Consider the following 21,330-nt stretch of genomic DNA (forward strand, 5'->3'; position numbering starts at 1 on the left):
TTTTGATAAATTTAATAAAACAAACAAACAAACAAACAAAAAGCTCCTATTGAGAGTTCACTTTAATAATTGACCAAATAAGCCTTATGAGAAATGTTAAAAACACAAAACTGTCAATAAAATCATTTTTTGGGAGGGCTAAAATATTTAAGTTAAAAGGAGCATGAATTCTGAAAAATCTATTTGACTATTTTCTTTTCATTAAGTCCAAAGTAGAACTTCAATCAATTTGTTAATTTGAAACACAAATTAGGTAGCATGGATTTTGTCCATTTTAACAGATTCAGCAGCCAAAATTACAACTGTACATAAAAAAAACCATAAATAAAATTTAAGTTTAAAATAAATCCTAAATTTTGTTTTAAGTGAAGTTAATGGTGTTGTTTCAACACCGATCCACATATTTGTAGAAAATAAATACCATTAACGGCTACAAAGTTAAAGTACTGGTCCAAATTTAAAACATTTTTAAAATATTTTGTCCATGAGCATAAAATAAATTATTTGTGATCATTTTTCAAAAAGCCAGCTGTACTTGAGCCGTTGACTGCAGTTTTCTAATCGACTAGAAAAACTGCAAAGGTGATGGAAGATCCATTAAATCACCAGTTTTGGGCACAAAAGTTTTCTTAGTTTGTAAGAATTTATGAAATTTGCTGATTCCTTAAGCATTATTCTGAGGACTTTATGATGGCATATTAACCACCTAAAGCTAAACTGTTTAAAAAGTGCAGGCTGTAAATCATAGTTCTACAGCATTACAGAATTGTCTTGAGCGGATTTCTGGTAAATTGGGAAAAATGGAAAATGCAAAAGTCAAAAACAGCTCAAAGCAAAACAGAAGGGCTTTTTGTTGAGATGTAATTTTTATGGGTGTTTAAGGGTCTCTGAACACTGGCCCAACTTTGCTGCTTGAGATTTTAACTTCTTTTACTTTTCTCCTGTTTTTGTTTTCTGATCTATCAAAAGTCTCCTGTGGACTTGTGTTGAAAATCAGCAAAGCTACTTTAACACTAAAACAAAGCAATTGGAGTTCCACTGTATTTGTAATTGTCCATAGCTAAATAAATAATAGATAAATAAATAAAATATCTTAAACAATATCCAAACCTGCAACCACTTTTAAGGTTTGTGATTGATTTCGTCTTTTATTTTGTCTTCCATCTTGTTCTCCTTTGTTGTTGAAGTCAAACTTTCTCTGTTTATGAGCTGCATCTTTCAATTAATTTCTATTTTAATGTTATGCCATCAACCTTCCTAGGGTTTCCAATCCTGGCTTATCTACTGGGTTGTACCATCGTCAATTTCTTTTAAAATTGAATAATATGCAGTACTTATTAATAATTTAGGTATTTGGTGATGTTAATGTGAAGTTAATTTATTGAATTTTTCCTCGTTATTCATACATTTCCTGAATGCATTATTTTTATTTCTTACATTAGTCATGTTTCTAAGCGCGTCGTTCAGTTCCCGTTTTAGTAAAGTTTTATTTCAGACTTTCCACCGTGACATTCTTCAAATTCCCCACGTAATTTCACAATTCCCTTGTGGATTAAATGTTGCAACTGGAAAACAGACTGAAGCAGAGCACACCGCAAACATGAGAAGAAGCCTTAAAAAGATGAAGTCATGCAGTTATTTATATAAAAACAGATGAGTTGCGACAAAAAGGGGAACCAAGGATGAAAATAAACCAGTAGGTTTCAAAATATTTTTCCATTCTACTCGACTCCAGAGAAGAGTACTGATAAGATAAATAACAGCACTGACCTTAGCACCAAATGTTAACACTGACTTTAGCTCATATATTCATCTGCAGTTTGAGAGCAAACTCAATCGCTGGTCCTTTTAATCTGCTTTACCTTTCTTTTGATCCTATAAACTTTATGTTCATTAACTAAAAAAATAAACAAAAACAGCTCTATATGACATAACACACAGAGAGAAAGCAAAAACTGCCAAATACCAAGAAAAATAAACATATCAAAGGGACTCCACAGAGCTTACATTCACATAAATATGATTAAAATGTTGCAGAAAGCTGTGATCAAGACTGTTTGAGCAGAGAGACGGTCAAACAAAGTTTACCAAGAGCGCTGCTCACACGTTTAAGCTGCTGTGGGAATAATTTAGGGAAACAGAACTGGAATGAAGACAGTGAGCCACATTGATGCTCCCTGAATGGAAACCCCCTTCCACCACAAACAGTACAGTAACACAGTAGATACACACAGGCCTCCTCTAATGAATTCTGGCTTCTCGCTCTGCAGATCCCACATCCACTGTGGTAAAATGAGGAAACCCATCGCTGTGTTTAGAAAGCGGCAAATTAAAAAAATACCCTGAAAGTTGTACTTTTATGTCAGATAGCTGAGAATGAGGAGCTTCTAAAACTGGAAGGCATGTCCCGTCAGTTGTTCGCAATAAAGCAAAAATAGAGCAGGACTGTAGTTTTAGAGTGATACAGTGGCCTACTTTCAAATGACCCACAAAATGCAGCATCACGGGTTGAATTCAGCGTTAAATTTTTAAAACGCATGCAGGAGAGCGACCCGGCAGACCGTCCCCCGCCCCCTCCGTGAGCCTGCCTGCGTCCTGGCCCGTCCATGAATACTACACATGATCCAAAAGGCACCCAGGAAGTGAGAGCAGTGACCGTCCTCACCTTCTTATCCCGTCTCCACAGCCTGAGACAGCAGAAGCTCCAGAAAAACAAGTCTCCCACCATGTCAGCGAGAGCTGGAGTCTCCTCCTTGCTCTTCTAGTTCATTCTACTGAGGCAAGCGTTTCCCCTCGCTGTCACAACAAAACACTGGCAGCAGCCAAGCCGAGCCGAGCGGAGTCACAGAGCTGCAGACGGAGGGAGAGAGAGAGAGAGAGAGAGGGGAGCAGCCCACGCCTTTGCAGCTTAGCTCATCTCTGAATCAATGTCCCTCCTCCAGGCTCTTCCACCCATCCCTCTACCCTCTTACTTTTTGCAATGACCTCATCGTTTCCTGTTTGGACCCGCCCACTCTTGGCACATGCGCCCGCCAGCCAGATGCAGCCAACACACACACCTCCACCTCCACCTCCACACACACCCCCTGATGTTGTCTTCAGAAATCTCCTCATCAAAAACACACATTTTCTTGTAATCTGTTTGGGATGTTGAGACTTGTGTGGGATTTTTTTTAAATGGTTTTCTTAGGTGCTGCTTGTAAGTTGTTGTTGTTTTTTATTTTACTTTTTTCTTATCAACAATCTGACTACTTTCAAAATAACGTTTCGTTGTTTGTTAAGCCTCTCAGCCCCATGAATCATTCAGACAAAACCAAATGACAACAGATCAGGTTTGAGTCAACAGGCAGCAACGGGACCCGACAAGATCTCAAAACTATTAAACAGACAGAGACACAAATTGCGCCAATTTTTAACAAAAAAAAGAAAGAAACGCAATCTAACTATGAGAGTGTTTTATAATTTTCAGTTTTTTAGTGACATCTCTTTCTGATAGTTTCGAGAGCTGGGACGACTTGTTTTGTCGAGACTTGCTAAATAAATAAAACCACCAAACTTTAAGAAAAGCAAGAGTAGAAAGCCTTGCGAAACTTTGAACTTTTTCACACCATTGTTGTTAGCAGCTGCTGAAAGTAACTAAAACGTTACTTTAAATGTAACGTAGTTACTTTCCAAATCAAGTAATCAGTCTTCTAACTAAGTTACTTTTTCAAGTAGTAATCAATCAGTAATCTGATTAAAGTTACTTTTTTAAAGTAACTGTGCCATCACTGCAACCCAGTAGCTTCACTATCAGCATGTGAATGGAAATGACGGATTTCATATGAAACAAAATAGTACTGTAATTTAAGTGGCCTCTTCATCTTACGTTTAGGTTTTCAGCAGGGTTAAATACTTTGAAAGTAAAGCAAACATTCAGTTACTAGTGCTGTAAAGTACATCTAATTAATTACGGTTTTCTCTTTCTTTACTTGTACAGATCACAGAAATGAAACATGTCCTGCGGTCCAGCGGGTTCTGACCCCGTCCTCGGCGACGAAGCGTGAGGTTATTAATAGAAGGTCAAATGAACTCTGTGTGCTTCCTGCTGGTTGTCATGATAAAGTGGTGGAGACAGAGTCCAGGTACTGGTCCAGGCTGCTGGACCATTATTAAGTTACTGTGGGAGTTCTGGACGCTGCATCAGAAACTGGACTGAGACATCCAGACATCAACGGAGGAAGGCTGGACAGCCAATGTAATTAATCTGACTGTTTCAACCATACAAAGTTGACCAGGTTGAACTTTGTTGTACATTTATATATTTATACGTGAAAACATTTAGGATAAAGTTGGAATCAAACTAGCAGCCGATAGCTGCTCTTCACACCCAGACTCAACCACTACTGCTTTGACTAATCGATCCGATCTAAAACAAACATGAGCCATAAAACAACTCAGATGCTAATCTCATTTTTCATTTCTTTCTGTTTTACTTTGTGCGCCGGTATCAGGAGGACTCAACAAGTTACACAATACAAGCAAACCAAACCTGTTTGTTCCATTTTCACTCAATAATTTTGAGTTTTATGTGATACGTCAAAATGCCATGATTAACTTTTCTCTTTTTCAACGAGGGTTTTCTATTGACTACAACAGCAGTTAGGTTGAAAAACTCAAATGAGATTTAATTTAAGTACTGTAAGGTGAGTTATAGATAAAATATTTTCATAAGCCATTTTTTCTAAAGTCTAGACTTTAAGGTTCATGTCTCTTTTCGTAGCTAAAACCTGGTAATCTCCATACTTTGTACTCTGTTAATAACAGGCTATTGTGTAGGATTTAAAGGCTTTTCTTCTCCTTACTTTAAGTGTTGATAAGTGAAAGGTGTTAAAAGATTTACTCTAAGTGATTAACTAAAGATGTATCGGTGTTATGAAGTGTAACTACATTTCTGGAAAAGAAAATCAAAACAGAAATATATATCTATTTTTTAAAAGATGTCCGTTGATAACATAAATAATCAACGGTCACCAAATTTCACAGTATGATGAATCCAACACACCCTTAAGATGATAACATACACACCTCTGTGAGTGTGACAAGAAATGTGTGTACTATACAATGCGTTTCCATGACAACCAAACAGCCAAAAGAGGCGACAACATTAATAATTTACCCAAATGATCCACACTTACTGGCTTCCTTTTATCACATGGGATAAATGTTTTTGCTATTTAAATCCGATGCAGACTCAGGTCTCATAAATCACTTATTTTGTAGAGTTAGACTTCAGATAAAGGGAAGCATTGTCGTTTGTTTTTCCTTCATTTCATTCCGATAAAACCTCATTATGCTTGTTTTGCTGGGCGATCTCCTGTTTGTCTGGTATGACACAATGATGTAAGACTTAAGAACTGCTGCAAAACAGGTATTACTTAGTGCAGTCACTTGTTTGTTCCACTTCTCTTTAAATCTACTGAATTTTCCTTACCAAGAAGAAACCCCCCCATATAATCCATGACTTCAAATTCAATTACTTGCATGGTAAAAAAGCAAAAGTGTGAGTTTAGTCAAGTTTGTTGTTTCTGAGGTCAGAAGTGAAACCAGCCCAGCCCACAGCTACACCTCAGGGGGGATTTCAGCCTACAGAGGCTGCCGCTTTCGTCATGGTTTCCACACCAATGGGAGGAAATGAGAAGTCAATGTGGGTCTCTGACTGAAGCACAGAATGGAAAAACTGATCAAATTATGGCGTCTGATCCATACAGTTGACGTGCGATTGACTGAAAAGGCCCAGCACGCTGAACCCTCCGACTGTATGTGATGTGGGCCTCCGACCTCCCAGAGGTCAAATCACATTCATCCCTCATGTTGCACAATTGAAAAAGTTCCTACAATCTCACAAGGAGCAGCATTTCTTGCAAAAAGATAAAAAATGATTTCCCAACAACACATGGCTGTGTGATTAGTTGGAGGCAAAACCAACCAGGAGGTATTTACAGAAACAGTAGGAAGATTTCTAGTTACACACAGCTTCGTAATACTGGTGGGAGTTGGTAAGCTGCAAATGTAGATGTGGGACTTTCCATTTAATGTTGACTCAGCAAAACATCTGGCAATTATTTCTGTACCACCAATGACAAACAATGGTTTGGGATTCAACCCAAAACTGCTACAAAGTTAACATTTATACCCCACTCATTAATGTGTCAGCCCATTTTACTTTATTGTAAAATGTTCAGAAAATGACTCTGTATGTAAAAGAGGTGCATTCCCTGATGTTAGCGCTCTCCATGTTTTGGGGAGTTTCATAAGGAAACACAAAGTTCCCTCAAAGGATTTTCAACTGCTTGTGATTTTGCAGAAAGGTCTTGAATTCCTCCTCCTTCTGTTTCAAAACATTTTGTTGCACCAGAAAAAAATTATGAAAGCGAAACAAAGGAAAAAACCCAAAACTGGCATAACTCCAAAGATCGATAGTAACTGAAAGTGAAGCATCACAATGGAAAGTACAGAAAACTGCTAATGTAGGACGCTTTGGGTCATGTGGAAACACCTGATTAAGGTCATATTAGCTGTAAATGTCTAAATAATAATAGTGAATGTATGAATTTAGCTGAGGCAGTAAGCAAGAACTTTGTTTTCTATTAATGTGTACTCAGTGCAGTTTTTACTCGACACTAAGTGGACATAAATTTTGTGTTGTGGTATTTATTGTATTGTTTTGCTTCACGTCCATTATGAGAGACAGTTAAATATATAAAAGGTTTTATACCTATTTAGGAAAATTAAAGCAAATCCCTTTCACTTCTGGGGTGTTGTGTATTAAATTATGCTTTTTGCAAACAACATCCAGTAGCATGTAAAGTATCATTGTGACAATATTCCGGCTTCCCAAGTTGCATTTTTAAAAAATATTTTAGATATGATTAGGAGTTACATTTCACAGAAAATACCTACGGGACCACTGCACTAAAGCCCATTGAAAACCTCCTGGTTATTCCACCAAAAATTGATTTCTGAACTCTTCCTGAGTTAGAACATTAGTATTGTTGTTTCTAAATGGACAAAAACTTGTTTTCTTTGCATTATTTGAGGTTTGAAAGCACTGCATCTTTTTCTTTATTTTGACCATTCCTCATTTTCTGCAAATAAATACTAAATCTCTGCTTGGAATTTCAGAGACATGTAGTCAGTAGTTCGTAGAATAAAAGAACAATGTTCATTTTAATCAAACATATATTTCTAAAAATTAAAATCAGAGATGTCAGAGGTAAATAGCTACTAGCTAGCAGGATACTCTGCTAACCTAACAGAAAACCGCTTTTTATTTACACTGTATAGACATGATTATTTAAAAAAATAGAAATGCTTCTTCCAAAAAACATTGATATATTGTTAAAATAGTTGAATTAATAGTGCCTGATTCTGAACTAAACTTTTAGATATCTTGGATTATTGCCGACTGATTAGTTCTGAGTGACTGATTAGAAACAGACAGCAGGAAAGATGGAAAAGGAGAGGAACTTAAATTACATCAGCTAACTCTGATGTAATCACATCAATCAGCCTAAGGTTGTAAATAACTGAGAGCCTCTCTGGCTGAATTACTCCCAATTTACCCAGTGCTGACACTGCAGAGAACAAAAGGCTCATTCTGAGCAAACAGTCAGTCAACACAATGCAATGTGATTGTCCAACACAAAAATATCCTAAAATATGCAAAACAACCGCCCTAAGCAAATAGTTGATTCATAGAGAGGAAACAATGGAGAGAAACTAAACCAATAATTGCAAGTAGTAGAAAAAATATATATGTTTAAAATGGTTCATTTATTTTCTATAGGCTTTTAACAAATTGTTTTTTTTTTTTACTTTGATACAAATGACAAAAACCTTCAATGGAGCGAAAAAAAGTTTTAAATCTTGTGGCATTGTTATTTTGCCTATAATAAACAGTATTATAGGCAATAATAATAAACAATAAACCAATAAACATATTGGTTAAATAAACCAATATGTTGTACGAGTTTCCACGCCACATATTAGCCATCGCTGCTTCTGCAGAGATTTTCCCTATGGCTGAGGCAACAATCAGATGTTGAATCACAAATAAGTCATTCATTTCTTTCTTTAGTTGCAGTTCTGTTGGAAAAATCGGTCCTGATGGGTTTGAGATCTTGACCTCATCTTCCTCTTTTTCTTTTCTTCCTCAAACTGTTGTTAGTTATTGGAAATCAGAAACTTTCCTTAAACTCCTGAGACACCAAAATCCTCTTGATAACCTTAAACGTCAATGAATTTAATTAATATTTTGAGCGTCAAATTTCCTAAGCTCTGACGTCTCGTTTTTGGTAGTAATGTGTAATTACTGCAATATTGTTTATCTTTAGACTTGCTTGTTTCTGCTCCATTAAATCATTAGTAAATCAATCTCAGAGTGAATAAAAATTTTAATTACTAAAGGCGCTGATTACCAATTGAGCGATTGATTGGGAAAGGAACATAGTTAACATAGTTAGTGGACCGTAACCCGGTCAACACAGACAAAACAGCTTAAAATGTGTGTTTACAGTGAGGTTAGTGCATGCAGAGAGACGAGCATTTCAGCGGAAACACAGATGCATGAAGGATACGCTGTATGATTTCTGCTCCTCAAAACGTTCATGACAAACAGTTTTCTGAAGCTGTGCTAATCCTCACCAGAAACCCCACTGCCACAAGCAAACAACTCTGACATAACAGGTCAAATTAATGCAAATCCTCACTTAGTTCCTGTGACAGACATAGTAAAAAATAGCTTTGATGAAATCAGGTGAAATGAGAACAAAGCTCCTTGTAGCCCATTTCCAACAAACTGACCATGGTGTGTAGATATCGTCTCTGCAGTCTCTGACTCATCGCTGCAACATGAAATTGTTTTGACTCACTGTGGCAACTGTGTTTCATCAGTGAACATTTAAAATAGGACTGTTTCTCTCCTGAGCCCAACGAGGTCAGCCGTGCAGCCCTGACCTTGGCGAAAGCGTCAGCAAGGTAATACAGCTGGTACGGTCGACTCAGCAGCGCAGATTGAGTGGCTGATGTCAAATCTGTTAAAGTGCAGCTGCGGTCAATCAGGGACTCTGCAGAGTGAGAGGGGCAATAAACCGGAGAAGAGGGAAGCAGCAATCTCTCTGCCTAATTCATTCACTTTATAGAGACTCTCAGTGAGATTGCACTGCACAGGGTAATCTGTCTGAAGGTAATGCAAATGTTAATCTACGCACTACACTAAGATTTAGAGAAAAGCAAAGATCATAATTCATTTGAAATGAACACCAGTCGGTGAATAAATGATTAAATCTTGCTTTTGCAGACCAATCCATCACCTCAACTAGTTATTAAACGTTTTGTAGAACAAAAGCTCAGACATCATTTTTCCTGGTGTCACATTTTGTCAGCAACGAGTCCATAAAATGTAAAATGAGCCACTGTGATTCGGTACAGCCACAAATGTTAACCACATTTAAGACGAGCTACGTTTTACTGCCCCCGATCAGCTGGTGGCCAAACTGCTCATCATTTACGTTTCATACTAAATAGATTGGGTAATGACACATTTCCATAATGCAGCATCTGCATATTATTCCCTCAATCAGCTGACATTATTTTCCACACTGTCTTCTTGACTCTACAATATCCTCATCACATTCTCTAGCATCTCTGTTCCTGAAGCCAAAAATATTCCAGCTGTGGGAGTTAAAGTGGTTCCCAACCTTTTTATTACCGCGGACTGGTCAAGACTTGGCAATTTTGCAAAGGGAGGAGGGGAGCATCAGATAAGGCTTCTGGATGTTGGTGTTCCCGCTAAAGCCACCTGAAGATAAGAATCTTTCAGCTTGGACAACATTGCGTCCACAGGTCTGATACGTGTCCTAACAAGCTGCTTTTGCAATGGACTGTTGCATGTTTGTGTTGTGATATTTCCACTCTGATAATATCCAACCAGTTCAGTGCTGTACAAACATTCGTACGGGTATCAAAATGACTTTACAGATTTAACTTTGCCTGTCTATGTAGGTCTATTTGGAATATCCAATCAATTCCAGAGTAATTCCAAGTATTTGATTTGGCTCTTTTGTATCAGAGCGCTTGACAAAACTTCACCACAAATTCTTGTTTCTGCTGTCTGTGATGTCATGTCTGCCACCAGCAGGAAGTGAAATAGAAAGCTACACAGATAAATATATATTTTTCAAATCACAGCATACATTTTGATCCAATTTAGGTTTGCAAAATTACAGTTTAGGGTGTCCATATGATGTTTCCTACCTTTTCTCAAAACAATCTTAGTGCTTTTCACCCTTTACATGGTTACTTACTGCTAAGAGAGACAGTATTTACTACTGCAATTCCCTGGATGAGCCATTTAGCCTGATTTGTGTGCTGCTAGATATCTTAAAAGATCTGTCTGTATGTTTGGGAGAGTTAGCAAGAGAGCAGGTAAAACACTAGACATTAAATTTTATGGCCTTTAAAAGCAACGCTCTACATTTACGAAGCTGTGGGAAAAAAAAAGTCCTCATACCGAAACTGCACTGGAATCTTTTACGAGTGAAATATCAACAAGTCATATGAAAATAGAAAATAAACATACTAACACTAGCCTAGATCTTTATCCAGCTTCTCCACGGGGAACATAAGCAAGACAGGAGCATAGTGAAGAAGTAGTTGCATGTGCTGAATATTTAGAAACAAATGATAAAGCGACGCACATTTAAGGCGTCTTGTCAGAAACAGTTTTCTTAATCAATCCAGCCCTGAATTTAGCAGCATATTAACGCCGTCAGGCAGAAACATCTGCAGCAACAAAGTTGAGCATGACATTGACTTGATTGACTGTAATGTTTCATTTTAATGACTGGTTGTAATATAAAACATCCAGATGAGGAGTAAAGTAGGAAAATGTCAACAGCATGACCGGTCTGTTAAATTAACTTAATTTCAACCGAAGTTAGCCCTGTACAGATACAGGGACAGGTTTAGTTGAAAACATTTCTAGTGTTTAATAATATCTTAAAACATGCAATAGACCCGATTCCTAAACTATTTACAGTGTTTTTGTAAAAAGATTAGTTATCAAGTAAGTAACTATTAGAAAAGCGGAAATGACTAGCTGCAAAAAGAAGAAAACATCAAACTAAAAGAAAGACAAATACACATAAACTGTTGCTCCTTTAGAGAAGTAAAGAGTAATAATAAGGAAAACTACAAACTACAACAAAAAAATATCTAATGACTAACTTCTAATGTTATCATGTAAACTTGAAAATCTTCTTAAGCAATGAGAACACAGACAAAAAAATAGATTTTTCAATTAAGTTTCCTATTAAAAAAGCTAAACGCTAAAAAAAAAACAACCCTAATGACGGTTTAAAAATCAGCTCATAGTAGTTATTGATCAATTTGCTTTGTATTGTAAAATGATCTTTGCTGTAAAAGAAAATTATCTTTTTCTTAAGCACACAAACACCTGCATTTTATCTGCATTTCTGCTGTTTGTAAACAAAATCCACACCAGGCTCTCTGCCATACATAGAAAACACTTTATTAAATTAATGTATTAGTTTCCTTAAGCTTTAAAAATGTGTGTCATTTTCACTCATCAGTGAACAGACAAGTCTCCTCTGATGTTGGCATCTTGTCTTCTGAATAATGCAGCGTCACTTCTCAGCAGAAGGAGGCGATTGTTTATCTGCTGCTGTGACCACATGTGTTGTCCACCTGATCAGCCCTTCCTGCCCCGACAACAGCCGTTTCTGTCAATGGCGGTCTGGAAAACAATCTCACAGAGCCGCTAACACGATCAGGGTCAGTTACAGGTCTGGCCTGCATCCATCCATGTTGGCACACAATAACCGGGCCAACTAAAATGTGTGGACTCAGGTGTAACTTGAGTTTCATCAGCAAACAAAGAGCCAGCAGGGGACAGGGGGCGCTGAGCGATGAGGCTGCTCTTACCATGATGAGGCCGGTGGTGATCGGGTCGTTGCAGCCGTGGCACAGTTCCCCGAACTTGGCCCAGTAGTCCTTCTTGCAGTACAGCCGTCCATCTTTCTCGTAATACCAGTGGGAAAGTGAGGCGCTGCACTCGCAACACCTGAGAAATGTAAACGGACACATTTAGCAAAATTATGTAGCAGAGATGCACCAGTTAGGCTTTTACTGGCCAGTAATGATTTCATGTTTTGTTTGAGATCTGATTAAAAGGAAGAAGTGCAGGATTATCCTTATTTACTGATCAAAGCCTGTGCCCTTAACTTTTGCCTGATTTGTCTTGAACTGAAAAAAATGATGCTTTTAGAAACAATTATGAGCTTTTTTAAAATAAGGTGACTTTAGTTTTGAACTAAAGTCGATTCATTGGTGCATCCCTGTTTCAACATCCACAAAAAAACGTGGAATGTAAACAAACCACAGGAATATTGCATATTGTAATTTAATCCATATCTCATTCACAATAATTAATAAGTAACAGTCTTGCTAATCATTTTCAACAATGTCAGATTTAAAGTTATCTTTTAATTTGACTAACATGTTCTTTGTGAAAGGAAGGAAGAATAATGAATCATTTAGACCAGGGTTTCCCAACCCTGGTCCTCAAGGAACACTGTCCTACATGTTTTAGAGTTTCCCTGCTTTAATGTGCCTGATTCAACTGATTGCAGTTCAACAAACGCCTGTTAATCAGTCATAAACTGAAATCAGCTGGACTGAAGCAAGGAAATACCTAAAACATGCAGTGTGCCTTGAGGACCAGGGTTGGGAAACACTGATTTAGAGAGACCATAGCAAACTCTCGTCTTGAATCTGCTAAACAATTTGTGGAGGAAGCTATAAATTAGGGTGATGGCAAGGAGGCCTTCCACCTTAAGACTTCGAGCTCATTGCAAAAGATGAATTGTTAGAATGACAGTGGAATATATACAGAAAACTTGTCAGGAATGCTAATAATTGAAGAAGAAAATACATCTTTTGTACATTATTTTAATCTCCTTTGGCAGATAATCGTCTCATTTCTGATTGAAAGACTTCTTGGTTGAATGAAAATTGCTTTAATCTAAATCTGGCAAAGGTATGAATAATTTTGAGCTCAATTGCATGATACCGAAGACCCGGTGTCTCTGACACACCCCGAAAGCTGTGGGGCCAAAATTAATTGAATTGTACATCTTTTAAAGCAAAGCACCAGGTTTTTGTAGCATGAAAATACGTTTTTCAGTAACTTTTGATTTCATTTGAATAACTGGAGCCACACTGAAGCATTTTACTAGCGAGTCATGTCCAACCAGAGTGAATTTACTGAAGACTGCAGCTGTCTGTCAAGTCAGATGTAAGTTTAGAAACAAAATAATGTCCTGAAGAAAGTCCTGTTAGATCAAAATCTGTTGTCATGGAAACTGATATTGTAGCATGCCATTGGTTAATGAGTTAAAATGGAGAAATAATCATAAATCACACAAATCCAAAGAAATACTGATGAAACATGCTTTATCATAATTTCTTTAAGTAAAAACGTGCAGTTGATTTTAGTACCAAGCATCAGATTTGGATTGGTGTCAGCAAACGCCATTTTAACTGACTCAGATCAGTAAAAGCAATTAAAAAAAGAAAAAAAAACCCTGACTGGTACTTTCTCAACATTGGCACAGGAAAGAAAATGGTGCATTAGTATTCTTCCTCCATCAGCGGTTCAGACAGCAAACCCTGTAATAAGTCATTATTGTTTTGATTGAACATAATATTGTGCTGAACTCGGGTGGCTGCACTTGCACCCTCCTAACGATCTCCTCCAGAGCCACAAATTACAGTTTTCATGGCGACTGCGAGTTCCTCGGCGAACCCAACAGTTACATGTGATCACACACCAAAAGACACCGCAGCACCTGCTCATCTGGGAAAACAGAGTGACGTCAAACGACAAAATAAATCTGCAGCTGAGCTCGCCGCTTCGATCAACCGGTCGCTTGACGCTATTGACCGCCGTTTATGTGCAGATTGTGAGAAGGAGAGATTTGTTCAGAAAGAAACAGCAACCTGTTGACGGCTCCAGGAAAAATCAATACGCTTTGAGCAAACACCTGGCAAACATCTGCGAACGATTCTCCTGGGATATGTCAATGCTGCTAAAAATAAAAATGTGCCATGTGGACCAAAATCAGGCCAAATAATTTACAACACTCTTGAGACTGAGGACTGAATCTGAACCTACGACACCTGTGTAATCCAAACAGAAACTGGTCGGGGAGCCTGACAGACATCGGACTTAGCATGGCTGCTTACACTCAGAGAGAGGCTGATAAACACACAGCTGGAGAAAAAACACCCTCCGAATTCAAGATCATGCTGCAGATACCATTCAACGGAGGTTTGAAAATCTAAATAAATACAGATGAATGAAAGTTCACCTTTCCTGATTATCTCATATGATGCAGGAGCTTCTGGTAAACCACGATTTGAAGTCAAGCGGGTCTAACCAGAAAAAAATGTGTATATGCCCATATGTCCAAACAAATCTGATTTATAATGTGTGCTAATCCCCTCTACGTACACAGTCATGCATTTGTGAGCACAGGAAAGGCTGATGTGTCTGAAAGCTTGTGAGTGCTTGTTTGGTAATCTGACTAAATCTCTGCGTCTAACGTCCATGACTGAGTGAGTGTCTCCACTCCCGTTCCAGAGGAGTTTCCCTCCGGTCAGCCCGCCGTCTGGACTTGTCTTCACTCAGCGCTGCTTCAAGCAGTCCGCAAACTGGACTGGCTTTGAACACGGCTTCAAACGCTGCATAAAGCGCTTTGTCCAGCTGTTCGGTGCCAAACCAAGGTTTCCCACCTTGGTTGGGCTCTAGGGCGGTCATTCATCCAGAGGCCCGTTGTGTTTTTGAGTTAAAAAATGTTTCAAGTTGACAGGAGATTTGAAAATATCACTTGATAATCATGTGTTACTGAAAGATTGGAAGATTAACTCCTGAACACCAACTATAAAGTCTTAAAAGATGCAAACATTTTAAAAAGACTTAAAAAATAAGCAATGCTTAGCCTGGTGGGGGCACAAGTAAAGCCTGGTGGCCCGCCAGGCTTATAATACACTGGGGGAAACTCTGCAAACTGTCTACACTGACTGTTATAATGAACATGCATGAGTGGCATTGCTTAGCGTATGTCTTAAAGATGACACCATATTGTCTTACAGATGTGTCTGTCAAACAATCAGAAGGTTCATGGAAAGCTGCAGTGTTTTCAGGTTTTAAACTGGACTTTTCCAGGAAACCAGTTTCATGCAGCCATCCTCTGCCACTGTGCATATAAATAATGCAGACCGTCCAGGATCCCTGTGAACAAAGCGCAGATCCTGGAAAGCTTTCTGGAAAATACCGAGAGTTAAATTTAATCATCAGAGTCAGAAACAAATAAAAAAAAAAAATAAAGAAAAACATCAGTTATACGTTTCAATTGTTAAACTTTGCTGCAGTGGCAATAAAATAACGGCCATGCCCTGGAGAAAAAGGTTGAGTCCATTTGTAAATGTTTTATTGGACTATTTATTAGTCCAACTGCCTGATCAATATCAAAATTAGTTGTGCAAACCTCTGTAGTACAATCTTCCTCCTGTGATTTAAATTTAATACAGCTCTCTGCGGTTGTGTAGTGTCTTGCAAAAGTACTTATATTCCTCTTGTTTTTTCCATTTTGATGTTTTAGCCAACAGATAGTACTAACTTGTGAAGCGTAAGGTAAATAAAGCTTCGTTTAAAAGACTTTTTTCTTTCATAAAACGTGAAACGGGCTAGAAGTCCAAGTCAAGTCTCAAGTCTGTAACCACTGATATAAACTTTAGTCATCAAATCCACAACATCTAGTTTGCATCAGGCAACAGCTAAAATAAACAGATTTATTTTAACGGCCCATAACCCATGAATCACACCGGCTGATAATCAAGTAAAACGTAAAGTCTCGTCATTATGAGATGAAAACCAGCAATAAAACTTGAGTCTCAGATCAGGAGTCCCAGTTAAATCTCAAGTTCCAGATCACAAGTCTTAGTCGAGTCAAGTTTTTAATTTTATGACTGAAGTGCAACTCGAGTCGGACTCTCAGTCTTGAGACACCGTCTCCGCCGCACATCACCCTGCATGCATCATCACCATGGTAACACACAGTGGTAGAAGCATCATCCTGTGGGTTTGCCTTTCTTCAGCAGGAACAGGGAAGCTGGTTATTGATTTTGGGACAGTGGAGATAGAGTTGAAGCTGAGACTACAGCAGGAACCCAAATCATCAAATCCGCACCGATTTTGGCTAAAAGGTTTTTAATTTTGCAGCATCATCTGCATGGAATCGTCTTCAGAACGAACTCCAGTTGAAGAACTTGGTCTCGTTTTATTTGTTTAAGGTCATTGCTTTTAAATTGATTTAGGGCCGAGGTCAAACTCAAGACCCTGGGGCCAAATCCAGCTCACCGTGGCTATTTATGTGGCCCTCTAGATTACAGAAAGCCACATAAACCAAACCTTCAAACAACAGCTGTATGCTTAAATGTTATTGTTCACTGTTTAGTTTTTGTCTGTATAAAACTAAGCAACATCAGTTTCAGAAATTGCTCAATATTATTTAGTTTTAATAGCTTTTCATCGAGTGCAGAGACAACTACTTATTAATATTTAAAGTTTGTTAATTGTGTTTTTCAATACATTCATGATCTTGATTAGGCCCAAAATGAAAATGAGATACATATGCGCACCACACTTTTCAGATTTTAATTCATGACAAAAATGTGAGAATCAGAAAGCCTTTTAAAATTTGCTTCACAAATATAAACTACTTTGTGTTGACCTATAAAGCAGCTGAAACACATTTAAACAGCGACGGCTCGGTGGGTGTTTTACATTTTGCCAAGCTGCAACACCAGCAAAATAAAAGCACACATTGATATTTTTGGTTGTAATGTTAAAAATCAGAAAAAATTAAAATTATAAGAATAATTTGTGAGGCCACTGTAGCTGCTTTTGATCATTTCTTTAGCCATTCTTTTTTTTTTCTTTGCTGACATAAAGCTCTGCTTTAGCGTATTACCCTAAAACCAGCAGCTCAAAATGACTCCACTCAAGGTCTTGGATACTCTGAGCTGCACAGAGGCACACAGTGACCTTGAATCACTCTCCCCCCCCCCCACACACACACACACACATGCTATTCATTTATTAGACAGATCCAGACAGTATCTCCCCAGTGTGGATGCAGAGCTGTGCTGCAGCTCAGCAGATTGTTGCAGAGCTGCAGCGTGTCGGAGCAACCCGGGGGGCAGGGGAGCCTGGAAGTGGGTCAAACCCTCCAGAAGACGTCTGCAGCTACTCAGCTGTCTTTACCCTCAGCCGCTCGATAACTGCAAAGTGCTGCAGAGGCAGAAGTCATACCTGGGTGTGAAGCTGGCACTCACTAAGCCCGGGGGGGATTTTAATGCTCTAAGGTTGAGGTGCCTCATGGAGATTTCTCTCGGATCAAAGCTAACCAGCAGCAGAGTTTCAAAGACATGACTGAATACAGAGGGGCTGGATTCTTGCCTTCGGGATAAGAATCTTCTCTAAAAGGAGAAGCAGAAAACCTGCAAAGCAGAGTTACAACTTAAAGCTTTAACGCCTTTTTAAAAATAGTGGTTGGAGTGTTAATCGTGCGTTTTTGGCCGCTCTGTGTATTTTTGGTTGAATACGGTCGCCTGTGTGCTGGCACTGACACATGATAAGAGGATTAGCAGAGTGAAAAAGCTTCTTCATGCTCTGATATGCTGAAATACGTTTAAACAGCGACAGCTCGGTGTGATTTTTTACATTTTGCCAAGCTGCAACATCTTCCTGCAGCAAAAACAAAAGTTCTGTGAAGAGAAAGTAGAGATTTTGTGAAATGGAGCCCAAGTAAAAGTTTTAAAAAAATATATGGATAATAATATGAAAACTTCAAAGACAAAGAAATAAAACACACAGACTGCTCAGACATAAAAGCAAACTCAACAAGCTTTTCTGGATCCTAGAGGGGACGAAGCAGCCAGTAGCAGAAGGAGCTGAGATTAGGGTAGGAGAGTTAGTAAATCTGAAACCGTCCCCCTCCTGTTAAAATCCCTGATGGAATTAGCTCGACGTGTCGAAGATGGTAATAAATTCCTCTTCCAGGCTGAGAGGAGGCGGCCTTGTTGACAGAAGCCCCCTCACCGACCTCCAACTGGACCCACAACAATCTGGTTAATGTTCGGCACTGTCACGTTTATTTACACTCCGACTGTAGTCTGTCAGGTCAGGTTTCCAGACCTGAGATAACTCTGAGTGGGTGATGAGAGGAGCAACATGGTGGGGAAGAAAAGACGGGGGAAACAGAGCGTTTTAGTGTGTGTGAGCCAAAAGTCCTGTTTGTCTAATAGCTGTCCACAATTCACCACATCTATTTAATCTGTCCTGGAAATTACACATCAATATCCACAGTTTTCCTTTGTCGTTAAACAGTAAAGGGGGCGTATGTTAATACTAAGGACTAAAATATAAAAAAATAATGACCGTATTGCAGTTTTTACCATATTTGAAAACGGCATAAAAAGCATTGTTGATTTTTTTGTTTAGTTTAAACTGCGAGAGACAACAAGAGAGCGCTTTCAGCAGATAACAGGAAGGCACATGGGAATACAGCAAAGTAGCTCAATTTTATACCTGTAAGCTTTATTTCTTTTCCTTCATAGAAATCACTGGATTTGGAAATGCTGAAAAACATTTTTTTTCCCTCCTTAAGGTAAGAAACTATCTTCTCCAAGGAAACTCAGAGACTGAAGTTGAATGCTAACCAAACTAGCTCCCAAAACGTCAACTAATAATTTTTTATGACTGCTGTCTAACTCCACAGCTGATATAAATTACTGACTAATTATGTTATGAAGGATAGAAAATATTTCTAATGTTCTTTTTGATTTATTTTGTAGTTCTTAATGAGAAATCAATCTTGGCTAAACATATCAAACATTTCTAGGCTGACAATACAATACGACTCTATTTCAAAGTGAAAACCTTTATGGATCAGAAATGAATACCACCCTGTTATAACTGGAGCAGATACTGGTTCCACTATCAAATGAATCCCGTTTTAACTCCAATCAAAAAAATATCTATAGGAAAAACTGAAATCTGTATATTCAAATATATATTTAACAAGGTTTTGCAAATCAATTTTCATATTCAGCTCATGAAAAGTTTTATTTCAGAGTTTAAAACTCATTGAAAAAAATTCAAATGATCATCTGGATGCATGAAAAGTAATGGCTCTCCCTGATGTACTGCTTTATGCGATTACATAAAATGTTCAGAGTGTTAATTAAACACAGTCATACTGTAAAATGCATATAATAGTGAGAGCGTTTCCATTTGCGTCTCTTTAAACAAGGGCGTTTTATCGATTTATCCTGTGAAAGGGTCAATACCAGACATGATTACTCTGTTCCAGCTGATATAAATAAACTGTGTGAACAACTGAGTGGAGGTAAATCATCTGTCCCACATAAAAGCAACCCGGCCCAGTTTGCCTTTTTTATCCCGAAGGAAAACTTGTGAATTTTTTTCCTTCACATTAGTTTTACTTTCAAAACAGCATTTGAGGATCCTTTGAGAAGACTACTACTGCCTGCAATTCATAAATCATGATTTCAGGGTTTATATTTGAGGCTTATGAAAAACAAATCACACTACTGGCAAAGTTAGTTTGCTTAGAGCCCCTGTTTCTGTTTTCACAGCTATTTCTACCGGATTTCTTTCTTTAACAACAAATGTTAAAGAAATTCACCACGGTTATTGCAACAAAATAACAACAAAATTCAATGTCAGCCATGGTTTTGCATTTAACATCGAGATAAAGATGCATCCAATCAAACTCCCCTTATCTTTTCTTTTATAGCACATTGTATCTGTTCAGAGGATGCCAGGAAATGCTGGTATTTTTAGCATGAGGGTCATCAGGTCCATTTTCAGTCCCGATGCAAAGATTCAAACTTTGACTGATTTGAATCTGGATGTTTGAGCTAGAAGTTCAACCCTAACAAAATATGAATACGGTTATTTTATAAAATGTAAATTTTATTAAACGGTGTAATAAAACGTAAATACAGCTGACGCCAAAGCCATCCATATTGTCGGCAGATTCAGATTGATAATGTGTTAACTGAACCAGGGCATTTTCATTGGATAGGAAATAAGAGGAATGTCTCAAAAAATAAAATAATTTAAGAACATTTTTAAAACAAACACTTTTATTTACATTTTATAAAAATCAAATCATCTTCAAACTTAGAAGACCTTCATGTTTTCACCCAATTCTTTAGCTCTCTCCACATGTTCTGAATCAGGACTCAGAAATAAAGTGATTATTTCAAACATAAGGTATGAATAAAACGGTTCAGGTGCCTTTATAATCTGTTAACTACAAATGCACCTGAACATATGGACGATACTTGAAGCAGTAAAGTTGTCATGTTGCTGACAGCGTACCCGTCCTCTGATGGTTTATCCGGCAGAAAAACACACCAAGTCAGAGCTCAAATCATCCCAGACTGGTCACCAGTTTGATCTCCACAGTCACCAGATCTCTATATAACAGAGAACCTTTGGCATGTGGTGGAAAGACAGATGTGGATTGTGAATTTTCCACCTAAAACTGTTTGATGGACCAAAAGTTTAAAAAAAATCTTGTTGAATTCAAGTGAAAAATAATTTCAGCACCTGTGAAGGGAAAACCTGATACGATCTGAAGTGTACGTCATAAAGTGGCAGAGATATGGGTGTTTTGGTATTTTGTCTGGATCTGATTGGTAGCTATAAAACCGAGATCAGAACATTTCATTCAAAAGCTTAAAGCAACACAAAGCATGAAGATAGCCAACTGTGTCTGACGTAACCGTGACTGTGAAACTAAACGCCTCGCAACAAGAAAAACAGTTTGGTCCGACTCCCACACACACCAACCACACTCGCTGACCATCATCCTCTTCTGGTCAGCATTTATAATGTGTGACTGTGTGTGTAGATTTAAAGCCACAGGCCACTGAATGGCGCAGAAGGTGAGGCGGCTACAGGAAGCAGAAGGGCTCAAAAGGAAACGGTGCGAAGCGCAGAGCCGAAAGATTTATGAGGAGCCAAACCTGTCCGCCTAAGACACACACCCACAGACGTACACACACGCTGCTCTTCATGAAATATTAAATGTGCCTTCGTCTCCTTCGCGTTCAGGAGGACGTCCATCTTCCATATCTCTGCCAAGGCAGCAGAAATGCTCCGAGTGGATA

The 21,330-nt window shown here is 38.2% G+C and overlaps 1 protein-coding gene across 3 annotated transcripts in view; it reads right to left on the bottom strand.

Moving 5' to 3' along the window:
• The window catches only part of LOC102225878 (LIM domain kinase 1), a 50,340-nt gene that overhangs the window by 14,381 nt on the left and 14,629 nt on the right, over positions 1 to 21,330 (bottom strand). For 2 of the 3 annotated variants that reach the window (XM_023351605.1, XM_023351607.1), the window contains one exon: positions 11,986 to 12,124. In XM_023351605.1, the coding sequence (XP_023207373.1) occupies positions 11,986 to 12,124 (139 nt within the window). Of the gene's footprint in view, positions 1 to 2,665; positions 2,982 to 11,985; positions 12,125 to 21,330 lie in introns of those variants that run through there. The other variant, XM_023351608.1, reaches the window with a different exon arrangement.

The sequence above is a fragment of the Xiphophorus maculatus genome, chromosome 18, assembly GCF_002775205.1.
Source record: "Xiphophorus maculatus strain JP 163 A chromosome 18, X_maculatus-5.0-male, whole genome shotgun sequence".
Taxonomy (NCBI): domain Eukaryota; kingdom Metazoa; phylum Chordata; class Actinopteri; order Cyprinodontiformes; family Poeciliidae; genus Xiphophorus; species Xiphophorus maculatus.